At 41.9% G+C, this 26,848-nt stretch overlaps 1 protein-coding gene across 1 annotated transcript; it reads right to left on the reverse strand.

Moving 5' to 3' along the window:
• Positions 1-1,975: 1,975 nt before the first annotated feature.
• Positions 1,976-25,721, reverse strand: LOC310658164 (uncharacterized protein). The gene is made up of 11 exons (XM_083399981.1): positions 25,435-25,721; positions 23,578-23,667; positions 22,842-22,949; positions 20,122-20,206; positions 15,451-15,512; positions 13,093-13,275; positions 11,611-11,693; positions 9,380-9,456; positions 5,971-6,108; positions 4,605-4,637; positions 1,976-2,206 (listed from the first exon to the last, which is right to left on the reverse strand). Exons 1-11 carry the CDS (start codon positions 25,669-25,671, stop codon positions 2,142-2,144), a joined length of 1,161 nt encoding a protein of 386 aa, XP_083256107.1. The 5' UTR covers positions 25,672-25,721; the 3' UTR covers positions 1,976-2,141.
• Between the last annotated feature and the right edge of the window lie 1,127 nt (positions 25,722-26,848).

Raw genomic sequence — 26,848 nt, forward strand, 5'->3', positions numbered from 1 at the left:
TATATTTTCTGAGTGACAGCTCAGAAATCATTAAGTGTCATGTGAACTGCACAGCACAGGTCTCTCTAGATATAGGGGCACGTTTTAGGAGAACTTCACAAAGAGGACACTAGTGGACGGATTTAATCCCTTTCACAGTCAGTGAATCTTTGCAAGCACACAGGCATGCCCAATGCCTGAAAAAGAACTGCTGCACTGAGCCACCTGAGTAGTTTACATGGGCATTAACTACTAAATTATCCCCATTCATGTTCAAATTACCTTTTACAGCCCAATCTTATGTACCTTCACATATAAATAAGTCCTATTGTTGAGGCTTACTTCCAAACCAAGTGTCTGTATGACTGCAGCCTTGTTCCTGTCTGAATAGGTCACAGTGGGGCACAATAGTTGGAGAAAAAAACATGAACATGGTGAGCTGCCTTAGACTGAGTCAGACCACTGGTTCATGAACAGTTTTGTTTTGTCCACACTGACAGGCAGGGCTCTCTCCCGGTCCTACCTGAAGATGCCAAGGATTGAACCCGGGACCTTCTGCAAGCGAATCAGAAGCTCTTCTACTGAGCAGGCCTGTTATTGCTTCGGAAGCCTCACGGATTGTCGCCAATCCAAACCGCTATTGCTTAAACTAGCTTGTTGGCTGAGCAGATCTGCCAGGAACATGTCTTCCCTGAGATGTCATCATGAGATGTCAAAAGCATTGGTACTGATCTGCGCTAACTAGAAGACTGTATGAAAGGGATGTCATCCATTCAAGGAACAAGATGTAGTTAAACAGCAAAACAACAATAATTGCCCCTAATTTCCCAAGCAAGAAAGAAACAAGCCTGCAAATATCAGAAGAGTCTCAGCCCTGCGTTTCCATGCGATGCTTTATTTCAGTTCATGAATAATGGATACCATTCTTTCTGTGTCTCGTTTCTTCGCACAACGTAAAAAGATGTGCATTATGCAAATATAATGTCTTAAAATGGTCTCCTGTCAAATACATATTGTTTTCTGTTTCTGTTTTTAATGTAATTGACAAAACACTTGATAGTACTGATTATGCCTCCCCCTGTAAACAAGTTGTTTTATGGGTATCAGCAGCTGTGTTTATGCCTCTATGAATTTCTGACTTCAATATGAAGTTGTCATTGCACTGTGAAAGAGCACTGCACAAAATCCTAAGCGTGCTACACACCAGCTGGCAAATAAATAAACAAATAAATCCTTTCAGTAATAAAGACAGGTAAAACAATATTGGTATACTCCAAAGCAGCATCAAAACGTTGTATTGGATTTGCTCTTTTAGATTTTATGTACATGTTTGTACTTTAACTAGGAATACCAAGGAATGTAGAAAAAAACCTAGATGTTCATGCGAAATTTATGGCATGATTCAATCACCTTGGCTAAAGCAGGGCAAGGCATACTCACATTAGCAAAATCCCAGAGGTGTATTCAAGACCAGAACTGCGCTACTATTCTTGGTAATAAACAGAAAGACCGAGAAACAGTTATTATGCTCATAGGCATAATAACCCAGCCCAGAAAGTTTCCAAGCCTGAGAAAACTTTGCTCCACTTGCTTTCGTGTTATGCTATTTAGACAGAATATTGTTTTGAAACTTGTGTTAGATGCCTTTTGGGCACGTCAAGGGGACAAAAAGCGAGGTGTGCGCGGTAACACTAAGAGTACAGGTATTTCCTTTCCTGTTCAGAAACAATTTTATGCACAGTGTTCTGAATTGATATAAATGAGCAATGTACTAGCACTGCATAATGTGCTCAATGGGCAAGTTCAAGTCACTCACGTTTATTTTGAAAAATCTTATAGGCCCTCTCCAGCTATAATATCAAGCTGTGTTTTATCTTTATGACTTGTGTAAATGCACAATGCAAATAGATTTGGGGCCAGTGTAGGTTTTGGCATACCACCCACAAATGACTGAGGATCCTGAGAGCCGCACCAAGGAGGTACAATACAAACACACTCAATATATGCATACATTAATAAAGTCCTTTACTAAGGAACAGAATACATTTTAAAGATTGCCAGTTTTAAAATACAGCATATTTTAAGCTCCACTGTCAAAAACATCACTCGATACCTTGCCATGTACCAGGCCACCATGATCCTGCTGAAAGCTGATTTCTTGTTCATGCATTCCAGCCTGTAAATGAACTTGATCTTTTTGCCACAGTTTTCTTTAATTTTTCACTGCCTAAGGAAGAGGGAGGGGAGGGGTTACTGTATTCAGCATTCTCTCTTCTGTATTTTTGCATTAGTTTAACCATCACCAATTTTCAAACAGACTCCAGCCTAATTCATATAATATCTCTTACAAACAAAAAAACCATTGTTTAGGGAAAGTTAGACTACAGCAGTGTCCTTAACTAAGAAACTGCCATGGTAAATTGTGCAGTGGAAACATGCAAACCCCTTTCAATGATCTGGTTGTTCTCCTGTTGTGTGTTTGAGCTAGTCTGATTCACTCCTTGCTTACTAGAAGAGTACTTCACAGTAGCCATGGTGAATCTGTCAAGTTTATCTGTTTCTCATTTTTCAATCTCAAGTTCAGTTCTCCACAACAATTTTGGATTGTTGTTGTTTTTACAAATCCTCATGAAAATTCATCAGCACTTTAGTGTGAATTTCTCTTTATACAAACTTCTGTATGCAATTTTGCCTAATACACATGCTTTTTCTAAAACAATTTCCTTACTATAATGTGTTTTTATAGGTTATTTGCACCCATAGGTGTGTTTCAATGCAAACATGACCCTAGTATATGCATTTTCATACACAGTATCAAATTTTATTTCTGTCACAAACCAGCATAAGATAAAACATACAAATAAACTGAACACATAAGACTTAAAACAGGTAGGGGATACACATTATTTGGCCCTTCAAAATTCAGAAAGGTGCAATTTTTTAAGGAAATGTTTCAGTTTGCATATTGCTTGGGAAAGTGCAAACTATCTGGGTTCACCTTTAAATGCAAGCTAAATTGAATTTATCCCCCATACTTAAATCATGGTAAGTCCAACTTTAAGTTGTCAGTCAATAGGGTTGCAGAATAGAGAGCAAAGGCATTGAAAGGAGCAGTATCTCTAGAACATGGTGGGAGGAAAAAGCTTTGTAGTACTCATTGCACGATCCATTGCAGGATTCTTAAGAAGCAAACTTAATGATCTTTGAATGTCACATGAAGGTGGAGGGTGGACCTCCTGACTATCCTATGGAAGGTTACTGGTGAAGGTTACTGGCCCAAGGAAGCTGCTCCATGCAGAGAAAGGGCTCCTATACCATTGCTGGGGAGGCAGTGAGCCTGAGCATGATAATCTAGGCAAGACACTCCGTAGCCCCTCTACCGTTCATGCTTCTAGGAAGTCATACTTGTGCACTATGAGAAATACTCCCATGCAGATTAGGATTCTGGGGCGAAGAGTGCATCTAATCTTGACCCAAGGGTCCTCAGCAAACAGCCTTGTGTCATTCCTTATCGCTAGGTGAAGGTGGAGTTTATCTAGTTCTGTAGGATTTATTTTTCTGCACTACCAATGCAGGGTGCGACTGCAGCCTCTGTATGGTGGTTGACTTGAGAGTTACCTGTCTCTAGGTATTCCTTCTGAGGAATAATCCAGGCCCAGTAAACCATAGAAAACTAAGCTGCCTTATTCATTGAAATGGCCAGGGCCTAGAGAAGCTCAGAAGAAAAGCATAGGGTTTCAAGTGTCCAAGAATTGCTGGTTCAGTTACTTGGCGAAAGGATTCCTGCCATGTGCTAAGGTTGTACTGCATTCCCCTCAATGTACAAAGTACATCATATTCTCAGGTTTCCTTTCTGCAGCTTCTGTTGAACATTTTAAGGCCTTCAAGAATGAATGGTAAGAAAAACTAATTGCCAGATTCCTGTGTAGCTGGCAAATGTGAGTCTTTCTTTACTGAGAACAGTAGTCAGGTACAGTTAAAAAGGGGGGGGGGGCAAATGATAATATTTATTAGGAGAGCAATAGTAAATATAACAAGAAGTATTTCCCCCTCCTGAAAAGCTATTGTATAAATCCAGTGTAGTCTTCGGGACTCTGCAGACATCATTTTTATTGTGTATTCCTGATGATTTGTGCTTGTGCTGCTATCGGGGAATTCACATGCAATTCTGCTTTAAATACTGTTTGCACCTGCAAAGGCTGTGGGCTTTTACACAGCTTCATTTCTAATCAGCTTCCTGCCTGAAATCCTGTAATATTTTATACCACCAGTCTGCAGAAGCCGGTTGATTTATTTTGTGGCAGGATGATTATATTACTACAGACTGATCTAAGAGAAAGGTAGAGTATGGCAGCAGGGGGAAACCACACAACTCACAAGCCAATATGGCTTTAAATATATGTGGCTCCAGCTGCTTGGAACATAGATTCCTGCCAGGGGATAAGATGGATTACATTGCCTGCATTATAATATATAAAGTAGATCATGTTTTCAAGTTTTCTTTCTGAAGCTTCTGTTGAAGCTTCCAGGGCTTGATGAGCACTTTAATATTTCGAAAGTGTTTATATATAAAAACAATTCTGGTACGAATTCTAACAATATGAAAAAATAAAATAAATGATTACCAGATGCTGATGATAAACTGGAGCGATTCTTCCCTGAGAGCACCAATCCAGTATTCAAGCATAATAATGATATAGAAAAGCAAATGTTAGGATGTATTTAAAAAGCAACTGCACACCTAACAGCAAATATAATATTATCAATGTGTTTTATAAATCTTCAGTGTAGTATTTGGTTGATTTTGTGACTATTTAAGGAAATCACTGCGGACTTGTTTTCACAGGTTTTAATATACAGAGCCTACGGGTTTCCAATCAGAATATCAGTGGGGAATATCCCTGTGACGGGGCAAGCTCCCGTTGCTCGGTCCCTGCTCCTGCCAGCCTAGCAGTTCGAAAGCACGTCAAAGTGCAAGTAGATAAATAGGTACCGCTCTGGTGGGAAGGTAAACTATGAGAAATACCATGCGCTGCTCTGTTTCGCCAGAAGCAGCTTAGTCATGCTGGCCACATGACCCAGAAGCTGTACGCTGGCTCCCTTGGCCTGTAAAGCGAGATGAGCACCGCAACCCCAGAGTCGTCTGTGACTGAACCTTACAGTCAGGGGTACCTTTACCTTTACCTTTACATATATTGTTTTTAGGACTTTCTTCCTATTCTTCAACTTCCCTGAATCACCCTCACATAGCAGAAGGCCTGTCTATAAGGGTGGAAGGGGTAATGTGCAACACTGTTTCTTGAGCATAAAATCATATGAGTTGGAAGGGAGTATGCAGCTGCCCTTATGGGAATCGAACCTGCAGCCTTGGCGTTATGAGCTCCACGCTCTAAACCAGGCTTCCTCAACCTCAGCCCTCCAGATGTTTTGAGACTACAATTCCCATCATACTTGACCACTGGTCCTGCTAGCTAGGGATCATGAGAGTTGTAAGCCAAAAACATCTGGAGGGGCGAGGTTGAGGAAGCCTGCTTTAAACCAACTGAACTATTCTGTTCTGCCCGTTTATCCTCCACCCAAAACACTGTCTTGCTGCCTGCTGTGATAAAATTATATAATTTACACCGTTTACAAAATCAATAATGTGAATTATGTGGCCATTGCCTTATTCCACCCCATTCATTTTGATGCAAATGTGGGGGGGGGGGGAGAAACCTAATCAATTACGTATCAATCCTGGACTCAAAACAACAACAGTGAATAGCAATTATATTCACTGGATTGATAAGCAAACACCAGCAATTTCTACTCCTGTTTTCGTCAAAATACTCAGACATCCCTAGGTACATGCATATGTTTGTGTGTGCAAGATTCAGTCTGTGCAAATGCAAGCACCTTAACAATCATAACTACATTTCCAAGCTTGAAGCAAGAAAGCGTCCTATTATTTTTTATGTTTAAGTATCTTTTAAGTATCTATTTAATTATTACCATTAATTCCTGTGACTGATGCCATGCTTTGCCGTGAGTACATCTTTCGCCTTAATAAGGAAATGTTGTCGGAATACGTTGTCAGAGAGCCACATTTAAAGGGTCTCCCCAAGTTTTGTTCTTTGTTTTTGCTAATGGCTAATTCAAAAACATGAGAAATTATGTTATGAAATATATATATTTTCATAAGAAAAAGTTTTTTTCTGAATTAAAGGATTAAAACGAACTCTAAAACAAAAAAAGCCGTGAAATATTTAGCTAAAGCAGAACAGAAATCAGAATGTAAGTAAACAAGTATCATATGTACAGCTTTCACTGCTAGAATAGCAGTTGCTTTAAGAATTCTGCTGACTTGAGGAGGCATATTTTTCTACGTAATAAAACCCAATTTAAGGCACACGTAGCACAGTCGTGTGTCATATCCAACACTGCTGTTCCACTTGTCCAACAGATTTCTTCTTAGGAGTGGAACTTCTCCCTCCTTCCGCCTGCAGTCCCACACCCTCCAAATCTGCTGATGAAGGCTGGGGGACCCTCCAGAGCAATTTCGGGGGCACGAGGGGAGAAAAGAGGAAGAAGAAGTCCTGTTGCTCAAGTGGAATACTGCTTGCACAGCACCAGAGACAACCGTTAGTCTTTCCAGTAAAACATGGGGAGCACTCAGGAACAACAAAATGAAAAACTGGCATAAGGGTTCATCTTTCCCATAAAATGTGCTTTATATTTTTCTTCCTCTAGGATCTGCTTGAGATGGGTTGAAAATTACTGAGGCTCTCTGGTGACAAAATGGTGGTGCAGTGGCAGAGCCTGCCACAAAATGGTGGCAGATAAAGGCAGCAGACATCATGTTCTGTTGCTATCACTGCATTCTTTGCCACAGTGTTTTCCTTGCGGCAGGGACTTGCATTGCTCAGCTTTCTGGAAGCTAAAAACAGATGTTTGTTCTAAAAGACTGCGTTTCAGCCTCCCAATTTTAAGGAGGATTTATTGATCTAGAGGCTCTAGATATGCTTTTAAAAACATGTATTTTCCTTCCAACCCTAGCATGATTCTCAATGTATTTTTACTCATTTCCTGTAATTTCTTCTCCAATCCTATTTTCACAATCAATTTGTATTTATTTATTTAGTTATATTTATTTATCACATTTATATGCCAACTTTATCTTCCAAGGAGCTCAAGGTGGTTTACATGGTTCTCCTCCTCCCCATTTCATCCTCACAACATCCCTGTGAGGTGAAGAAATGTTGACTGGCCCAAGGTCACCCAGTGAGCTTCATGGCTGCATGGGGATTCAAACCCTGCTCTTCCAAGTCCTAGTCCAACACTCTAACCATTATGCCACACTGGCTTGTACCTTTTTCTCCCCTCCAAACTCCCAGTTTCCTTCATCCCTGTTTCTTGGTCATTCTACATTCACTTTTCCTATAACCTCTTTTCCCTCTCACTCCCTTCTTTTCTACTCCCAGTTTATTTACTATTAACCCTTCATTTCGCTTTCCAATTCCCTTCAACATCTCTTTTGGCTCTTTCACCTCAGAAGAGGGAGACCTTCCTTCCTTCCCTCCCTCCAACACCCACCAAACATCTGTCTCCCACCCAGTTCTGCTCAGAATGCAAGGACGTTCTGCTGATAGCACAATCTAAAGGCTACGGCAGGGCCAGATGACAGGGCAGGCAAATGATGAGAGACTGGACATGTTTTGGCACTGAGGCCCACCTCCACTGTTCGAGAATCAGTGCCATGAAACATTGTGTTGAATAACAGACACACTACGCAAGGCTCCTGAGTAGCTTGGCCCTTGAGTGCATTTTCTTGAACGGGACCTTTGCGCAAGATTTTCTGAAAGCTTGGTAGGCAAAGCAGACAGGTATTTTGACAGGCTTCTTAAATACCACACAGAGAAATACAAAAATAGACCCACAACTCTTTGCAGGTGAAAGCCAGCTGTGTGAGCGGATTCTGTAGGTTTATAGCCCAAGGGCAGGAAGTGTTCGGGGGGGGGGGCATGGGGGAAAGTGCCTTTTTACTTGGAATTTTCTGCAGAATGACAACTGGAGAGGAAAGAAGCATTCCTCAGAACAATGCAGAGCCAGCTGTGTGGCTTGCACAGGCTCTCCAGCCATGCTAATAAGCACTGAGTGGATTCTCCACTCGTCTCTGCTCAAGGAATAAGTTAACTATGAAATTCCCATAAAGTACTGTTTAGTTAATGTATCTTAGTCTCCAGTTGTTGTTGCTGCTGCTACTGCTGGGTTTATGGTCACATAGAGTCATAGAACTGTAGAGCTGTAAGGGGCGACAAGGATCACCATCCTAGTCGAATTCCCTGCAATGCAGAAATCTTTCACCCAACGTAGAGCTCGAACCCAAAACCCAGAGATTAAGAGTCTCATGCTCTACAGACTGATCTAAGGGTGAAGACACTTTAAAAATTAGTAGCCTGCTTTTTTTGGGGGGGGGGGGGAGAACCAAAACTTTAAAAAGTTTAAGTTACTCTAATCTAGAGTTCTGATGTATGGGGTAAACAAAAAAAATTAAGTATCCTGAACAATCTACTTGCACAGATTCCAGACAACCAGATTCCTGCCACGCAGAAGGACAGAGCAGCTTTCGGGCAGCACCAGAAAAGATGAAGGCAGGAACTGGGTGCCTGAATGGTGCTGCAAAGGCTTTTAACCTATTGGCCCTAGCAGGGTAACATTGGGGCTCTGCTTCAAGCACCTTGCACCAGCACTTCAGACACCATTCCATCATGCAGGAAAAATGGTGGCAGCTGAACAAGAGGCTGTGTTTTGTGCTAGACAATATAGTGCAGGCATAGGCAAACTCCAGATGTTTGGGACTACAATTCCCATCATCCCTGACCACTGGTCCTGTTAGCTAGGGATGATGGGAATTGTAGTCCCAAACATCTGGAGGGCCGGAGTTTGCCTATGCCTGATATAGTGAATTGGGCTCGTATGCAACTAAGTCCATGGAAATTAATGAACCTAAATGAGCTGTGCCCATTAACGTCAGTGGATCTGCGCCTGTGGTTTGTTAAATGAGTTTCCTAATATACCTAAGCCTACAGGCAGCAACAGCCTCCCAGCAGAAGCATCACTGCTATGTACATGGAAGGGGAGGGGAAAGGTGGCAGGTGAGGTTGGGGATTCTTGACGCACCAATGGAGCTACTCTGGTAGAAAAACCAGAGCAGCCACGCAGCCACAGTCTTGTCCTCTCCCTCTTAGCAAAGTAGCAGTGACACTGCTGCCAGGAGGACATAGCTGAGGCTCACCCCACTGAGGGAGGTGCTCCTGTAGGTTTCTATAACCAAAGGACATTTTCAAGGAATCCAACTGAAAGGCAAGGCAAAGCAGGCATTTGTAGCATAATCATTTCAAGTACATTTACTGGCTCTTACAGTTGGAGAGGAATTTAGCGCCATCAAACAGGTCTATTTCAGTTACGGTGTGAAAAACATTTAGAGACCAGAGGTATCTATAAAATAAAAAAATCATCAGAAGATAAGGAACTTGGTTTTATTAACATTTATGCATTGTAATATATTTATGCACTATTATCTTCATTTCATGGTTTATTCAACATCACAAAAAAGTAAGAACAGAGGAAACTACTATACTGAGATAGGCCATTGGCTGGCCGGGATTAATACAGTCTACAATGGCTGAATGAAGCTCTCTGGGGTTTCAAGCATGAGTATACGTCCTTCAGGCTGCAATCCTGTGCCTGATTTACCTGGGAGTAAAGTCCCATTGAGGGACGTGGGTGGCGCTGTAGGTTAAACCACAGAGCCTAGGACTTGCCGATCAGAAGGTTGGCGGTTCGAATCCCCGCGACGGGGTGAGCTCCCGTTGCTCGGTCCCTGCTCCTGCCAACATAGCAGTTCGAAAGCACGGAGTGCAAGTAGATAAATAGGTACCGCTCTGGGAGGAAGGTAAACGGCGTTTCCATGTGCTGCTCTGGTTCGCCAGAAGCGGCTTAGTCATGCTGGCCACATGACCCGGAAGCTGTACGCCGCCTCCCTCAGCCAATAAAGCGAAATGAGTGCCACAACCCCAGAGTCAGTTACGACTGGACCTAATGGTCAGGGGTCCCTTTACCTTTACCTAAAGTCCCATTGAGCTTCAGACTTACTTCTGAATAGACATGTCTAAGATCACTCTGCTAATATATAATTTTAGAAGCCTTTCTGCCCAGATGTAGATTTTTTAAAAAAAGTCAAGGTATGTCTAGGGTGGATTGGTTTAAATCATCAAGAAAGGAATCTGAAATCATTAATCAAATTATTTAAAGATCTAGTTACTTATTTAAATATTTCCTAAGCACACTAATTGCTTAAGGTAACCACACTGTTTGATAACTGGAGTACTAACTGAGTAAATTGCAGCGATCAGTTATTTTCCGGGCATCAAATAGGATTAAAAGGTCAATAAGATAGATTGAAGGATAACATCTGTGGTGATGTGCCCCACAATTCTTTCTTGAAAACAGTATTTCAAAAGACGGCTATTCATTCATTTTTATGAAGGTTATATATACAAGGTCAGATTTAATTTTCAAACATGCTTTTTTTAAAAAAGAAAAAAGAATATTATAGCAGGAATTTTAAAAATCCAAATTACATGTTAATAAATGATGATGATGTTGTGTCCGCGTATTATTTATTCCCTAAGGACCCAGGTGGCGCTGTGGTCTAAACCACTGAGCCTAGGGCTTGCCGATCGGAAGGTTGCGGTTTGAATCCCTGTGACGGGGTGAGCTCCTGTTGTTTGGTCCTAGCTCCTGCCCACTTAGCAGTTCAAAAGGACGTCAAAGTGCAAGTAGATAAATAGGTACCACTCTGGCGGGAAGATAAACGGAGTTTCCATGCGCTGCTCTGGTTTCGCCAGAAGCGGCTTAGTCATGCTGGCCATATGGCCTGGAAAAATTGTCTGCGGACAAATGTCGGCTCCCTTGGCCAGTAAAGCAAGATGCTCACCGCAACCCCAGAGGTGTTTGCGACTGGACTTAACTGTCTCTTTACCTTTACCTGTAATCAATTGTATATGTTATTTAAGAGTACATTCATTCTGTGCATTTCTGGTAGTGAAGGAATGATTCTGCAGTTGATTCATTCTGACCCCATATCACTGTGGTTGCACACACTTAATACACTTCACATGAGTATGTTGTGAAATCCTGGAACTGTTCTTAATACACAAACACACACCATAGCAAGAAAAGCCACTTCAGGAGAGGGCAACTGGGAACCCATTGTTATTTCCTCACTCCAAATTATCTCCCAAGTTATTTGAAAATCCCATGTCAGTGGGGATGAAAGCTGCCCGGAAAGGGATTTGGAATGGAGAATGGTTAAATATATCCCAGGAACACTTCAAGTCACCCATTCCCCAAATGGCTTTTCCTGGTTGTTGTTGTTTTTAATTGCCCTGAAAGAGAAATCCAGCTTCTCAGTGAAGTACAGTGCTGCTGCAACTACAGTGGAAGATACAAACTGAAATGGAATAAGTGCAAAGAGATTACTTCGCTACTTCAAGCCCTTTTCAAAAGCACAGTGTCCTCTCCAATACTTTGCATCTGCTATCGTGCAATTTTATACTGCATGCAGCAGCTGCTTGCATTCCTACTCACTTATCATAGAATGAAGGAATTTTTGGACTATAAAAATCTTCCACATCAAAGAAATTCCTGCTTTCCCAGGAAATATCAGATGCCTATTGGGAAACAAAAACAATTAAATAATCTTCAGAGACAGGTACCGGTGTGTTCTGAAAAATCAGTACTACTAGACACTGAAATATAAGGGTTGATTAAGAGCACGCGTAGGATTTCTAAAAGGTGCAGTGCTGTAAATTGACTTATTTATTTGGAATCTGGATAACTCAGAATTTGATACTGGAGTAGAGGATCTTGGTTTTGGTTTTCATTGTCAGGGATGAAAATAAGTGGAAAGACTATTTTAGGCTGTGCCTATAGCAGATTATTTGGTCCTTTCTTAGTATTGCAATTCCAGCGCTTCTAGCCATTCTACAGATGGGCAGTTGTGCAAACACAATGGAGGCTTTCCTTCAAGGATGTAACATATAGATGTATAGAGTCATTTAAAAGTGGGGATGTAATCTATTGTAGTGCTAGATATAGAGGACAATGCTTTTGCAAAGAATATAAAAATGCTGTTCAAGTCATGTCATCGTTGGGAAAAGTCTGCATTCGACTTTCCTATGTCAGAGAATAACACTGGATTTAATTAAAAAGCATGCAGGTGGGTGGGTGATGTCACACTTCCTTAAGAATTTCAGAGTTAATCAGAACAGAAACACTAGAAATGTAATCATATCTGTAGAAGTCAAGAGATGGCTTCTTTAATGATTGTGTGAACCACTGAAATCCTGAAAAGAAACATGAGTGGGTTCCAGTAATAATGCATAGATTTCACGGCCACTGTCTTATTAATATTACACACAGAGAGAAAATATTTTCAATATCTGACAAGGAAACAGAACCAGGCTACATAACATTCTATCCACAGCAAATACAGTTATCACATGATAACCTGAATGTATTAAATTGCTACTGCTGACTATAGCCTTACTATAGTCCGCCATGTCACGGTAATCATACATAATCACAAACAGTGCTTGTTTCTTCACCCCCAATGAGGAGCTGTGTGGCGAAGAACATGAAATTCATAGGGATGGAAACAAGAGGTGTGAACCGAGCACAAGATTTGGTTCCGACTCCCACTCAACATTCTGAAAAAAAACAGCCTGAGACAGTAGAAACCAATTTCTGAGTCTCCACTTTGTCACAAAACAAATCCCAATTCAGAAAAACAAAGCTTTGTGGCCCTCCAATTCACTATTATAAATATTATAATTATTATTTTTATATGACTATAACTTCCCCAGCTTATTGACAGTAATGAGTGAGATCTATAGCTGAATAGCCCCTAGCAAGTAGCTCAAGTCTGTCAAATTACATACTAATAGGTCCAGTGGTTTGTTTTTTTGTGCTAGACCTTTTTTCAGAATTGGATAAAATCTGGTAGCCCCTTCGGAGGCAATTATGAGGCAAACCAATGAAAACCATAAGTTTCAGGACAACGCCATTTACCTTTTCGTGATCTTTATTTTTCTTCGGAGGAGGCAGTTTCCCAAGGGAGTTTAAAATAGCTCCCCTTAAGATCATGGTGCAAATATGAGATGAATTCAGCTTGAAACTAAAGTTCAAATCAGTAAGGGCTCTCATTTTTTCTTTTGCTGAGCTCCACGCAAGAGCTCTGATACAGTACACATCCTAGGAAATAAAAAGTGTAGCAGTCAGCAAAAACTGGGAAAAAAGGTGTTTTGTCTAAATCACAGCTTAAATCCACAGGTAACTTAAACTACCAGGTTCAAATCCCCACTCAGGGATGGAGCTCACCTTAGGAAAGTCAACACAGGAGGCTGTCTTATAATCAGTCAGATCATTGGTCTGTCTAGCTGTCTAGCTCAGTATTGAGTGGCAGCAGCTCTCTAGGTTTTTGGGGGGAATGCCCAGCTCTACCTGGGATTCAACCTGGGATCTTCAGCATATTACTACTGCCCCTCGCCAGAAGTCACTACTTTTCAGCTCCTAACTTACTTCACAGGCCTCCCACAAAGATGAAATGGGTGAGAGAACTGCGTAGATCACAGACAGGCTACAAGGGTAGCATTACTCCAAACTGTACAGTTCAAAACAGCTTACAATAAAACAATATATATATATATATAGTTCTACAAACACAAATCGCACAATGATTAAGCTAAGAAATAAACAGAGAAAACAGCTGAACTTTAAAGGAACACTTCAACAAAAGGCACAAGAGAACAGCAGCCTTTCTTCTACCAGCACCCGCCACAGTAGGAAGACATACCTAGAGAAGATGTTCTCCAGGCATCCCACGACCACAGAAATGGTCCTCTATGCTTCTCTACATTCCTCACCTCCAAATAGAGGAGGAAACAGAGAAGAACCTCTGCCACTGATTTAAGGTGATGAGCTGGTCCAATATTTCTGATAGCTAAGACCCAGCCAACTGAAGAGCTTTAGAGGTTAAAACTAGCACTTTGGAATGTACCCAGAAGCTAACTAAGAGCCAGTTTAGATGCAAACTGTGGTGAGATTATGACTGAAGCCACACCATTGCATTTTAAACCTTTCTCAAACTGTGGTCTGTGAGCTCCAGATGATCCACGTTAAGGCTGCAGAACTACCAAGAATATCAAGACTTCATCCTGGCATGGACCATTGCAATGATAGCGGTAGAGAGTGCTTTGACAAGGGGCAAATCATCACATAGGGCAAAGAGGACCCCGTCTTTATTGATTTCTGTAATATGGTGCTGGTACAGACTGCTACTTTTTCCTTTAAAAAATCACCAGTTGAAAGGACGCTTCTCAGCAGCTTGGCCTCAGGTCTATGGTGATGCCAGCATGGGGGGATTATTCATCCACTGCACTAAAAAGGCAAGACTACGGTTATTAAAATATGAATTATGTATGTGCTTTGATAAGTAGAACACCAAAAAAATTATTAAGAGGTTCACCAAGAGCCTCAGGAATTTCCAAGTGGTCTGCAGGGGGGTGAGGAGTTTGGGAACCACAGATTTAGGAAGTATTATTAATCCAGTGTAAGCACTGCATATGGTTTTACATTGTTATACATCTTGCTGTTAGATTTCTGAGAACAGGGCAATCCATGTGGCTTAAGGCAACTCCCCGTCAGAATCTTGAAGGTAGTAAACGAGTGTTAACAGTCAAGAATGATGTATTGTAGGCCTCTGTGTGAAAAGAAACAAAAGAAGCTTCAGATTTGACTAAGACAGACAGAGAAACATACACAGAGAAAGAGGAGTTTGTGATTCCTTTATAAGCTAACAGCATCAGGAGATTCAGAGCTGCTTCTCTCTAGAGATCAGATGAAGGGTGGTAGATTTGGTTGGCTGATATGAATGTTAAAGATGTACCTTCTCCTAAACCCAACCTGTACATCTGTAAATAAACTAAACACTGTAAGCATCCGGTGTCCTTCTTCCAAAGGAAACCAAATTCAGCTACGTGCTGAGCCCTGGAATTTTTCGTCACTCAAGAGAAACAAGGAGAGTGCAACTATATATTTGTGTTCAAGTAACAGCAAGTTCTACTAGATTCATAGACATAGTATAGCAAATGTTTACCGCATCAGCTTGTGTTTATATACTCAGTTTTATGGTGCAGCAGTCTAATTTTTATCAAATCGTGAAATGGCTTTGAGGCCTTGGACATGGATGCTTGCTTCAACTCTTCATGAGTCTGCAAATAAATTTGTGTATTTATTTTATTTATTTGGGCCTACCTCTTAGAAAATATGGCACAATTTCCCCGACCAAAAATCTTAAAATTCTACAAGAGTATAAAGTGTACATACAGCGAATCCTATAGTTACACGAACCGCAGCATTACTACTCACAGGATTCATGGGGTCTAAATCCACAGCTCTTGTAGCATCACATATTGCTTTTTTGATTTTCCCTAGGAACAGAGCAGAGAGAGTTTCTTCTATGACTAGCAACCACCACAAAATATTATATCAGGCTTCCTCAACCTCGGCCCTCCAGATGTTTTTGGCCTACAACTCCTATGATCCCTAGCTAGCAGGACCAGTGGTCAGGGATGATGGGAATTGTAGTCTCAAAACATATGGAGGGTCGAGGTTGAGGAAGCTTGTATTATATAAACTTGCTGGTTTTCATTAGTGCACATACAGGGCTGGTTTGCACATCACATTTAATTATAATTAAAAACAAGCTATAGTTTAGTATGAATGCACTATGTACTTGGGCATGCTGGTGAAAAGTTCATGCTTCCCTCTTCCTCTGCTCCTGCTAAGCTGCCACATCTGAACCTGGTTCAAGGTTTGTTTCTCTCCAAACAAACCATAAGCAATAAGCCAAGAACCAACCTGAGTTACCACTAGGAGTTTGTTTGGAAAGAAACAAACCATGAACCCACGGGGAGGAGCAGAGTGAGAACTTCTCGGCAGCATGCACAAGAAGCCTGTACATTTGCATTAAATTATGGTTTGTTTTTAACTACTGTTTAACGTGGCGTGTGAAACGGGTTACTAATCTAACTCAGCATGATAACTTTAGAAAGCAACCAATCTCTATCACCGCAAACTACATTTTGTTGCTAAACCCAAAGACAAGGCTACCTGTAGGGCCAGAAAATGTTGAGTTGCCATTCAACTGGTTGACACGTACAGTAGACCCTCAGGTTACATTACCTTCGGGTAACGTAACTCTCGGGTTGTGAACACAGCAAGCATGGAAGTGTATACTTCTGGGTTTCGCCGTGCATGCATGTGCAGAAGCGCTCTATCGCGCCGCATGCAGAAGCGGTGCCTCATGTTGTGGACTTTCCGGGGTATGTAAGGACCCCCAGAACAAATTACGTTCATATCTGGAGGGTCCACTGTAATGATAAAATCAATGATTTAATGCTAAACATTTAAACAAGCTGGAACAAGCCCAAGCAAAACCTTTGTCTCACCTACTCCCCTTCCACTATCGTCCTCCTGCACTGAGAATGACATCATCATTATTATTATTATTATTATTATTACTACTACTACTACTAAATTTGTATACCACTTTTCTGAGCCATAATTCAGCATCTTTGGCAAAGCACAAAAAAGGCTTCCCACTTACTTGTAAATGTACCTGCATAAATCTATCAAAATGCTGATAATGCAGTTACTTGATCCATTTAAGAATGCACATGTGTAAATCTGCCTCTGTTGTCTGTCTGCATGTAAACCATTCCAATGCAAATTCTATCAATGCTGCTAGATGTTTTGGTTCTTTCAGCTCATTGTGTTGTTTGAAGCAAGCAAAAAATGCAGGAAACCTGCCATCTTGCTTTGTTGCTGCTCAGGTAAACTATCAATTACATGCCTAAATGGGCACATAATTGGATTTCCGTGCACAGTAATCTATTCAACAGGTGGTGCTGAAGGAAAGATTTTCGACTTATTTTCCTAAATAAATACAAACATGTCTTAGTTTTGGATTTGATATCCCGCTTTATCACTACCCTAAGGAGTCTCAAAGCGGCTAACAATCTCCTTTTCCCTTCCTCCTCCACAACAAACACTCTGTGAGGTGAGTGGGGCTGAGAGACTTCAGAGAAGTGTGACTCGCCCAAGGTCACCCAGCAGCTGCATGTGGAGGAGCGGAGACGCGAACCCGGTTCACCAGATTACGAGTCCTCTGCTCTTAACCGCTACACCACACTGGCCTGCAGGCATTTGTTTTTACTTAAACAGGCAAGAATGTTTTTCTCTATGACTAGGTTGAACTGGGCAGAGTTTAACTTAAGCTTGGCATATAACAAAGACAGCCATTTCCCCATTACTTGGCTCTACACATCAAGCAGTACTGGTTGTGTTTTGGTTTGTAAGATTAGGTTTCACAAGATAAAGGTTAACTCTAAAGTCTACATTTTAAAGACTGATGAAGGTATATTTTAAATCTAAAGAAAAACAATCTCTTCTCTTATTTGGATATTAGGGTCAACTTTCCATATGATCATTGTCAATCTACAGTAACACTACCAAAAACCGCTCTGGTAATTAAAATAATAAGAAGAAAAATAGCTGCAAACCAGAAGGTCCACTCTAAAAGCAGCTAAGAATACAAATCAAACTCATATTATGATTCTATTCATATAGGAACATAAGAAGTTGCTTTATGCTATTTATTTATCCTTCTAGCTCAGCACTGGCTGCTCATATAGGCAGCATTCTTCAAGCAGAGATCTTTCACAGCACCTGCTACTTATCTTTCTTTAACAAAACAATACAAAACAAAACCCTGGGAAATGGGGGTGACTGGGATCTCCTGCAGACAGACAATGTGCTCTGCTACTGAATTGTTGGAGCTCTCTTATAGCTCCATGCAGACCATGGGTCGGCAAACTAAGGCTCAGGGGCCAGATCTGGCCCAATTGTCTTCTGGATCTGGCCTGCAGACAGTCCAGGAATTGCTGTGTGGATCAGAATGGATCTGATTCTGATCATTCAGGCTGCGCCATTCTCCCCCCTCCCTCACACACACTGCGGTGGCACCTCCCTCCCTCCTCCTGGCTTCTCCCTGCCCTGCCTAAAGGAGGAAGGAACCCTTTTGCTTGCCACTCATCATCCCTCGTTCATTTTTCCCCCTCCAAAATATACTCCAGCCCCCCACAAGGTCTGAGGGACAGTGGACCGGCCCCCTACTGAAAAAATTTGCCAACCCCCGATGCAGACATTCCAACTGTGTGAGAATCAATACATGGATGGAAAATTGAGATTATGCCTACTGGTCCTATGCAAACATATTCATCTGAAACTGCACAATGCCTAAATGTGTAGAAACTGGACACGAGTAGGATGCATGCCATGGGCGTAGCCATGATTTTTGTTATGGGAGTGGGGGGCAGGACTTTTGTTAGGAGGGGCAGAACCAACGTGATTGGTCACTTAGTTAAGTATTTCTATTGTTTTACTTGATCTGCCCCCCCCCGGCTATGCTAATAATAATAATAATAATAATAATAATAATAATAATAATTTATTATTTATACCCCACCCATCTGGCTGGGTTTCCCCAGCCACTCTGGGCGGCTTCCAGCAGAGTATCAAAATACAATTATTCACCCAGTATTAAAAGCTTCCCTAAACAGGGTTGCCTTCAGAAGTCTTCTAAAAGTCCGATAGTTGTTGATTTCTTTGACATCTGATGGGAGGGCATTCCACTGGGCGGGCGCCACTACCGAGAAGGCCCTCTGATGTATGCACAATTGGTAACTGGCAAAAATGCAAATGTGACATATCTTGGGGGATGGTCCACTACTGTCAGCCTCCCCCCCCCCCCCAATTTTAAGGGTTCCCCAGAAATGAATTGTCATCAGTGGCTAAACATAGCCTGAAAAAACTCTAAGCTGACGGACTGGAGGATTCCGAAGCCCTGCTAACAGTGCTCTTCTCCTTAAGCCCAGCTCTAGAAATTCTAAACAGTAAGGAACTTGGAATTTAATTTCCCAAAGTCCAAAGGGCACCAAATTTTACAGACCCTTCTCAACTATGCTTAGAACACTAAAGGATAGCCTAACAACCATGCAGTCTAGTACACAAGGAAGACTGAAGCGAGAAATTCCATGGAGCTGCCTTTTAAAAGCAATGAAGCCAATGCCAAAGTATAAAGAACCTTATTTGTAGGGAAATGGAATGAAACAAAGTCACATACAGAGAGACTTCCAATTTGATAAAAAAAGTCAATCTAACTTATCTAGTTATATTCTATCCACTTGCAAAGAATCTAGTTTTCAGAGCATGTGCAAAGCTCCCTGCGGAAAGGAAAATCTGAGAGATTCTTTGGACTTTTTAATTAAATGGTTTCGAAGAGACACAAGAGAGTGAAAGTGAAGCCTCATTCTTAAGGGAATCCAAGATCCGTAAAATATGGCCTCTTAACAGAGCTGGATTGGTTTCAGACTAATTGCAAAACAGTCTTCATCTCTGAAGTAAGTGGTTGAAATAGCCAGGTAGAGGGTTTTTTAGAGAGAGACGGATCCCACCTCCTTAATGATTTTGAACTTACATTACAAAAATATCAGCCAGTTGAGAAAAATTGGCTACTAAAAAAGAGAGGATTGATTTGAATTGATTGATTTCAGATTGATTGATTTCAGAAACAAAACCCAAGGTATCTGCCCAGGATTCAGTGCACAGATGTCAAATCCCAGACACACTAGGAACACTGATGATTCACAACAGAATACAGGATGCATCACAGCAAGATGCAGAACACGTATGCAACTCTGTGAAGACCTTCAGATGAATGTATACAGCCTAGGGGAAGTAGGGTCGCAGTTGGTGTGATCCCAATCCGCACACTACCTGTTGATTTTCACTGAATTTAGAAGAACATCTGCCTCTGGCACGTAATACAGACTCATAACACTGTAGAATCCAAACTCAGATCTTATCACGCTGTTCCACAGTGATGCCAAGGCGGGTAGAATATATTTCAATTTGACTTATTACTTTTCCTACACAAGCATGCTTATTGAGCTTGGCTACAGAAGCAATATGTCTTACCGCATTTTACATATGCATAAGCTCTCCTCGCAAACGCAGGTGTCTGGTAGTAAGATCCAGAAACACAGCCAACGTGACAGACACTCTGGAGAAAAGAGGATACTCTTGTGAGCTGCAATATTATTATATTTAATACAGCCCTGCAATGTGATCTACACTGCTATGCCACATAAACACTGCCATTGTGAATCTAATGGAATTCTTGAGCCATTCACATTAGCTCCATTGCTCTTTTATTTATTTCAAATTACTGGTCTTATTTACCTCAGCAGGGTTCTATGAGATTACTCCCCAGACTGTTCAGACTCCTATGGGGATGATTTATGTCATCATTCCAGTGCAGTGTTTCCCATAATTGTACTGAGTTTAAAAAACATTAGAACCCAAGGGGCTAGACAAGGAACTATAACATTAGCAGCATGCTCATATAAATCAATTTATTCCCTTGCAGAGAAAAAGGAACGGAGACAGAATTTAATGAGATTGTATGGGAACTACAAAGGCACCAACAACACTTATAATAACTTATGTTTAATCTGAAGTATAAATAGATCACAGAAATAAAATTTGAAGGCAAAACAATACACACTCTCATTTTTCCATAACTAAAAGTGCAATGCTAGATGCAGAAGCATGTCTGAGAGTATATTAAGTTCAACAGTAGTTACCTGGGTGTTCTGCTTAATGCAATGGGACTTATCTCCAGATAAGTATGAACAGGACTACAGTGGTACCTCGGGTTACAAACACCTCGAGTTACAAACACTTCGGTTTACAAACTCCGCTAACCCAGAAGTAGTACCTCGGGTTAAGAACTTTATCTCAGGATGAGAACAGAAATCGCACGGCAGTAGGAGGCCCCATTAGCTAAAGTGGTACCTCAGGTTAAGAACGGTTTCAGGTTAAGACCGGATCTCCGGAACGAATTACCAGTACGTTTGTAACCCGCGGTAACACTGTACAGCCTTTGGACAACAAGAGAGTTAAAGGGGTGCTAAAGGAGGAAAATGAGATTCAGCAGTGAAGCTGAATTAATTATTTGCATTTGTCTTGACTAAAGAAGACGTACGGAAGATCCCTGAGCAAGTCTGAAGAACTGAAGCAAATAGTGGTGAAAAAATGAAGTTTTAGGTACCACTGGCAAATTCAAATAAACAAATGATCACGTTCAGCTGTTATCCATCCAAGAGTTCTTAAAGAACTCACATGTGAAACTGCTGATCTTGTAACAAAATCTGTAATTCATTCTGATTACTTCCCTTTGTACCTGAGAACTGGAGAGTGGCCAATGTAGCACCATTTTTTTAAAAAAGGATCCTGTGGGGGAACAGCTGCCATTTGTGGTGAAGCTTCCCCTATCACTGCGTCTCTAGAAAAGGATTAACTTGTTGAGCTGTTAAAGGCACACACAAAAAAAATTCCCACAATGCCATCTCTAAACCAAGCCTAGGCTGCCATCATGCATCCGATTATTTCGGAGCGAAACCCCATTAAACACAAAGAGACTTACTTCTAAGTGGGCATGTATACCATTGTACTGTGAGTTAATTATGAAATGAATTCTTAATGAAAGCCTGGTGTTTGGCACAGCAGGAAACATGCCTAAGCTCTTTGCAAAGTTTACACATTTGCCTTTTTGAGGGAAGAGGATTTCTAAACATCCACCCACACTTTCTGTCTAATATCTGCAGAAGATAACTTCTAGGGACTACCTGATCTCAGATTAAGATGCATTTTGATTGCTAGAGGGACAGGGAAGGCAAACTATCATGGCCTGGAAAATAAGACAGAAGTAGGAAAAGGGCACTAAAGGGGAGGAGAAAACAACAAGGAATTCTATTGCCTGGTGCTCACTTATCAATCACAGCTCTCACATCACTCATTGGCTAGAAACACTGACAGGTGGGAGGAGCCAGGATGACTCATTTCAAAGAAATTGCTTAGAAGGGTATCTGCACATTTTGCTGCACAACTTTCTTTCTAGGACAGCTAGACAGTTACTTACTTAAAAAAACAACAACTATGAGCCCCAATGCCTACATAACGTCTAATCAACATACTAAATAACATTATCAATACTACTTAAGTGACTCTACAGCAGTGGTTCTCAAACTTTTTTTCTCTGCACCATGCTTTCAAAATAAAAAAATTGCTCACACAATGGTGTTATATTGTGTTTTGTTGCACTACAATTTGTATTCTATGGAATTCAAATTGAAATATGATAAAATATATAATAAATAAAAGAAGCAATAAAGATACAATTACAATTCATATAGTTTCTAGCATAGCACATTACAATTGGTACAATAAGCAGATAAAATTAAGCAATTTGCCAAGACTCTGAGCAATTTTCGATTTGTCAGTGGGGGGGAAAGTTTGGGAATAACTACGGCATAAAATATCCTAACATTTTGAGAAATTAGTTCTTGCTAAAATGCCAAAATACTCATTTAGGTGTTAGTTCTCATGTGATGTACAGTAATTGTTAAATGTTACCACAACAGTAGCTTGTTAACCTAATTCCTCCTAATCATGGGGTGAATAGTATGCTATTTAAAAATTATGTACATGAACAATGCATCTAAAAATGCATTCCTTTGATTCATTAAACTTCTCAAAAGGTAACAATTAAATGAAAACAATATGTTTCTCTCCCTACAATACAGAACCGCCGTACAAATTGCACACATAATACAAATGTTATGGAAGTTCCATACCTTGGGGACATTTGCAGCTTCTATTGCATTAGTAAACGCTTCCACAGCATCGCGGTGCAAATCTAATTTTTGGAGAGCAACACCTAGATGATAATAGGTTTCAAACACCTAAAATAAAAGAACCAGGATAGCACATTATTTATAATATTTTAGTACTGCTATGATTAGAACAGCCCCAGAAGTTCAAAATAACAAGTAATACCCACTAGAAGATTTTGTGCTATGAAATAAGAATGCAACCAGGACTATTGGGACTAATAATCAAGAATGACTATTCCCCCAGTGTTTGAAAGACAATATAAATAGATTACAGGCACACACACCCATTTAAATGGGGGTTACATTTCAAGGTGGTGAACGTTTCATGTTGGTGAAATCACGTATAATTGAAACCCATTGAAAAAGCCTGCAAACACCGTTCTGCTTCACCCCGTTCCATACTTTTAGTGATGTTTCAGTGACATCCTTATGACGTTTCTGGGTCACTTCCAGGTTCATCGCAATGCACACATACATGGTCGCTCACATATTGAACACATGTAAGCTGGGGTCTGCCTGGATACCGTAAAAACAAAACAACCGCCAGAACAGCTATAGGAAGCTTTGGTACCATACTAATTATAAAAATATCAGTCAATCAAAAACCAACCCATGCTTTACAGCCAAACCCACAAGTGTGTGCTTAATAGTGTGTGTGTTGGTCCTATTTTCCTTTTAAATGCTAAACTGAAATTACCAGCCGTATACAGCTATGACCAGGAACATATTCTGCAGGAAACTTCATTTTGTTCAAGGAAGATAGCAGCTTTCTATAGTATTCAATTGCCTGAAAACAAAATAAAAATAGCATAACGACCTCAAGCTGGGGTGAAAATGTCCAAGTAACAAAATTTCTGTTTCAAAAACAAAAAGCAGGTCAGAGCAGTCACTCTTTTTTGTTGTTGCGAGATTCATTCAAATGAAATATAATTGTGTCTATATTTGTGTATATGTATGCATATATATATATATATACACACAACAGTGTGTATTTGTATCCAATATGACTCATGTATAAAGCACTTGTTTAAAAAGAGTACTATTAGAAAAGGAAAGGAAAATCACAAAAGGCATCCCATTTCTCTCAAGCTCTGCCACACCCACTGGTGGAGGAACGGGGGTGCGGAGGGAGCCATCACAGCGGGCCCCCCAAAACTCGCACCACACCTGTAAATGGTGCGCCACGCCCCCGTGGGCAGTGTGCCCCCCCCCCCGGTAGTGGAGCATGCAGCTTCACCACTGGCCACACCATTGTGTCAAAGGAAGAAAACAAATGACTGTAATTCTAAAAGGAATGCAAAAGTTTAGTGTCTCAGAATGGTGTGGTGGTTAGTGTTGAACTAGGACCTGGGAGACCACGGTTCAAATCCCTGCTCAGCCATGAAGTTGGTGACCTTGGGCCAGTCACAATCTCTCAGCCTAATCAACCTCATAGGGTTGTTGTAGGGGTTAAATGAGATGGGGAACAAGCATGTACGCAGCTTTGAGCTCGTTGGGAGAAAAAAGTGTGGCACAACTGTGGCAAAACCCAAGCAGGGGGAGGGGTATACCCCCGTCCTAAGGCAGAGAAAAAGAAACCATTTGCCCTTCCCTGGTTAACAGCAGCCTGCCAATTTTCACCCCAGATAGCAACAACTGCCATCTCTCCCTCTAAACTTTAGTCTAAAGGCTAGTGGTGTGTAGCGAGATGCCAAACCACCTGACCTCCTGAGTGAGGACATTTTCCCTGCTATGAGAAACCAGTGGGAAGCTTCACCTCCCGGAATGATCCTGCTTTTCCTTAGGACGTCCGTTTTCATCAGATTTAGGAGTTATGCAACCCCTGAGCCATCTGAAGATTGGCCTCCATAGGGATTTTTAAAAAAATGTTAAACATTTTATTATGTTTTTTATATATGTTGGAAACTGCCCAGAGTGGCCGGGCAACCCAGATGGGTGAGGTAATAATAATAATAATAATATCAAAAACTATTCACAACAGAAATAGATAAAAACATGCAGTAAAAACGTACTAAAAAGTTAAAAAGGCATCAGTTAACCAGTGTGGAAAGATGTATTCTTACTTATGCCCTTTTAAAATGTGGGGTGTGGGGGGGGGGGTTGGGGGGAAGAGGGGGGGTCATTGGGTGGTTGTTTTTATTTTGGTTGTGTATTTTGTGGTTTTATATTTTGTTTTTTTTCTGCGAACCGCCCTGATACCTCCGGGTATAGGGCAGTCTATAAATTCAGTAAATAATAATAATAAATAAATGATAAAGATTATGACGTCCCTCTTTAAAATGGAGAAATGACGTATGGAAGAACCCTACGTCACACACAAACGAACGTGCAGCCCATCCAACATGGAAACTGGGGTGAAACTTTTTCGCGCTGATCAAGCCAGATGATTATATCCGGAATATAAATCCCCGCGAAGGTTTCCACAGCCAGAATCGACCGGTGGAGCCCGAAGGATTCACCACGCGCAGCTTTGAGAGGCGCACCATGACGCGCGCTCTCGCGCCCCACGGGCAGCCGCCCCAGCGAGCCGGGAGGAGGCAGAGGCGCCCGTTACCTCCCGCCAGCGCTTGGCCCGCTCGCAGCCTATGGCCGAGTGCAGATACGTGCGCGCCTCCGTCTGGACGCGCCCCACTCTGCAGACGAGCTTGGAGACGGCGGCTTCGAGGTCGGCCTCGGCCGGGTCCTCCGCCCCGGCGCTCTTGGCGAAGGCGGCGGGCTTCGTGCCGGCCGAGGGAGGCGCCGGGCTCCCGCTTTGCCGCCGGCTTTGCCGAGAGAGGCGCCCTTGCTCCATTGCGGTGGGCGAGGCGCGCGAAACTGGCGAGCCCGGCGCGGCGCGGTCGCCATGGCAGCCTCCCCCCCACGCGCTTCGGAGCCGCAGCCATGGAAACGGGCGGGAAAGGGGCCGGAGTAACGCACGGCACCGCAGCCCACTTTCTGGGGTTCCTGTTTCATGGGGGAGGGTCTTCATTTTGCACCGTCAGGAATTGAAAGAGCCCTATAAAAATCCTCATGGCGTCTCCACCAGACCTATTTATTCAGTAGGGAGAGTTTGGGCCGCTTAGCAGGCAATGCAATTTTTTTTTATAAATTAAAACAATGGGAATACTTTTGCCTTTGCTGTAACGCAGATGGACGTGTTTTGCACATGGGGGAATGTCTTGTAACTCTGCCTGTGTTATGTACTGAGTTGAATAGGATCCAAAAGGCAGCAGTCGGATTGGTCCTAGAACAAAAGGCTTCAGAATGCAGCAGTCTGATTGGTCCTGGAACAATAGGATTCAGAATGCAGCAGTCTGATTGTTCTTGAACAATAGGATTCAGAATGCAGCAGTCTGATTGTTCTTGAACAATAGGCTTCAGAATGCAGCAGTATGATTGGTCCTGGAACAATAGGATTCAGAATGCAGCAGTCTGATTGGTCCTAGAACAATAGGACCCAAAATGCAGCAGTCCACAGGAGCCACCCAATCCAGCTCCAGGTGGAAGTGAATCCGCAACCTGATTGGCCAACAGGAGAATTCCAGAATTAGCCAATCATGTGGGGCCCATTGTGTAAATAATGTATATAAAGCAGACCTGGGGGAACTTCCATTCCTCACTACTATGAGCTGAATAAAGAGCATGAAATCCACTCGACTCCGAGTATGTTTCAGCCTGCTTCTGATGTCCCTGTTGCCTCCGTCGGGGCAGGCGACTTGGGCACAGCTACGCCTCTATGGGTTGGGATGCGGGTGGCGCTGTGGGTTAAAGCCTCAGCACCTAGGACTTGCCAATCGAAAGGTCGGCGGTTCAAATCCCTGCGACGGGGTGCGCTCCCGTCGTTCGGTCCCAGTGCCTGCCAACCTAGCAGTTCGAAAGCACCCTCGGGTGCAAGTAGATAAATAGGGACCGCTTACCCGCGGGAAGGTAAATGGCGTTCCGTGTGCTGCGCTGGCTCACCAGATGCAGCTTGTCTCGCTGGCCACGTG

This window comes from Podarcis tiliguerta, assembly GCF_965153285.1.
Source record: "Podarcis tiliguerta genome assembly, chromosome: 10".
Lineage (NCBI taxonomy): Eukaryota > Metazoa > Chordata > Lepidosauria > Squamata > Lacertidae > Podarcis > Podarcis tiliguerta.

What these genes read in the sequence shown, in the direction of transcription:
- LOC310658164 (XM_083399981.1), bottom strand. Translation starts at nt 25,671, where the DNA reads ATGGAGCAAGGGCGCCTCTCTCGGCAAAGCCGGCGGCAAAGCGGGAGC. An exon ending in GGGCCAAGCGCTGGCGGGAG is followed by an intron (nt 23,668 to 25,434) that starts GTAACGGGCGCC and finishes TTTTGTTTTCAG; the next exon opens with GCAATTGAATACTATAGAAA. An exon ending in AAAATAAAGATCACGAAAAG is followed by an intron (nt 11,694 to 13,092) that starts GTAAATGGCGTT and finishes GTTTCCCAATAG; the next exon opens with GCATCTGATATTTCCTGGGA.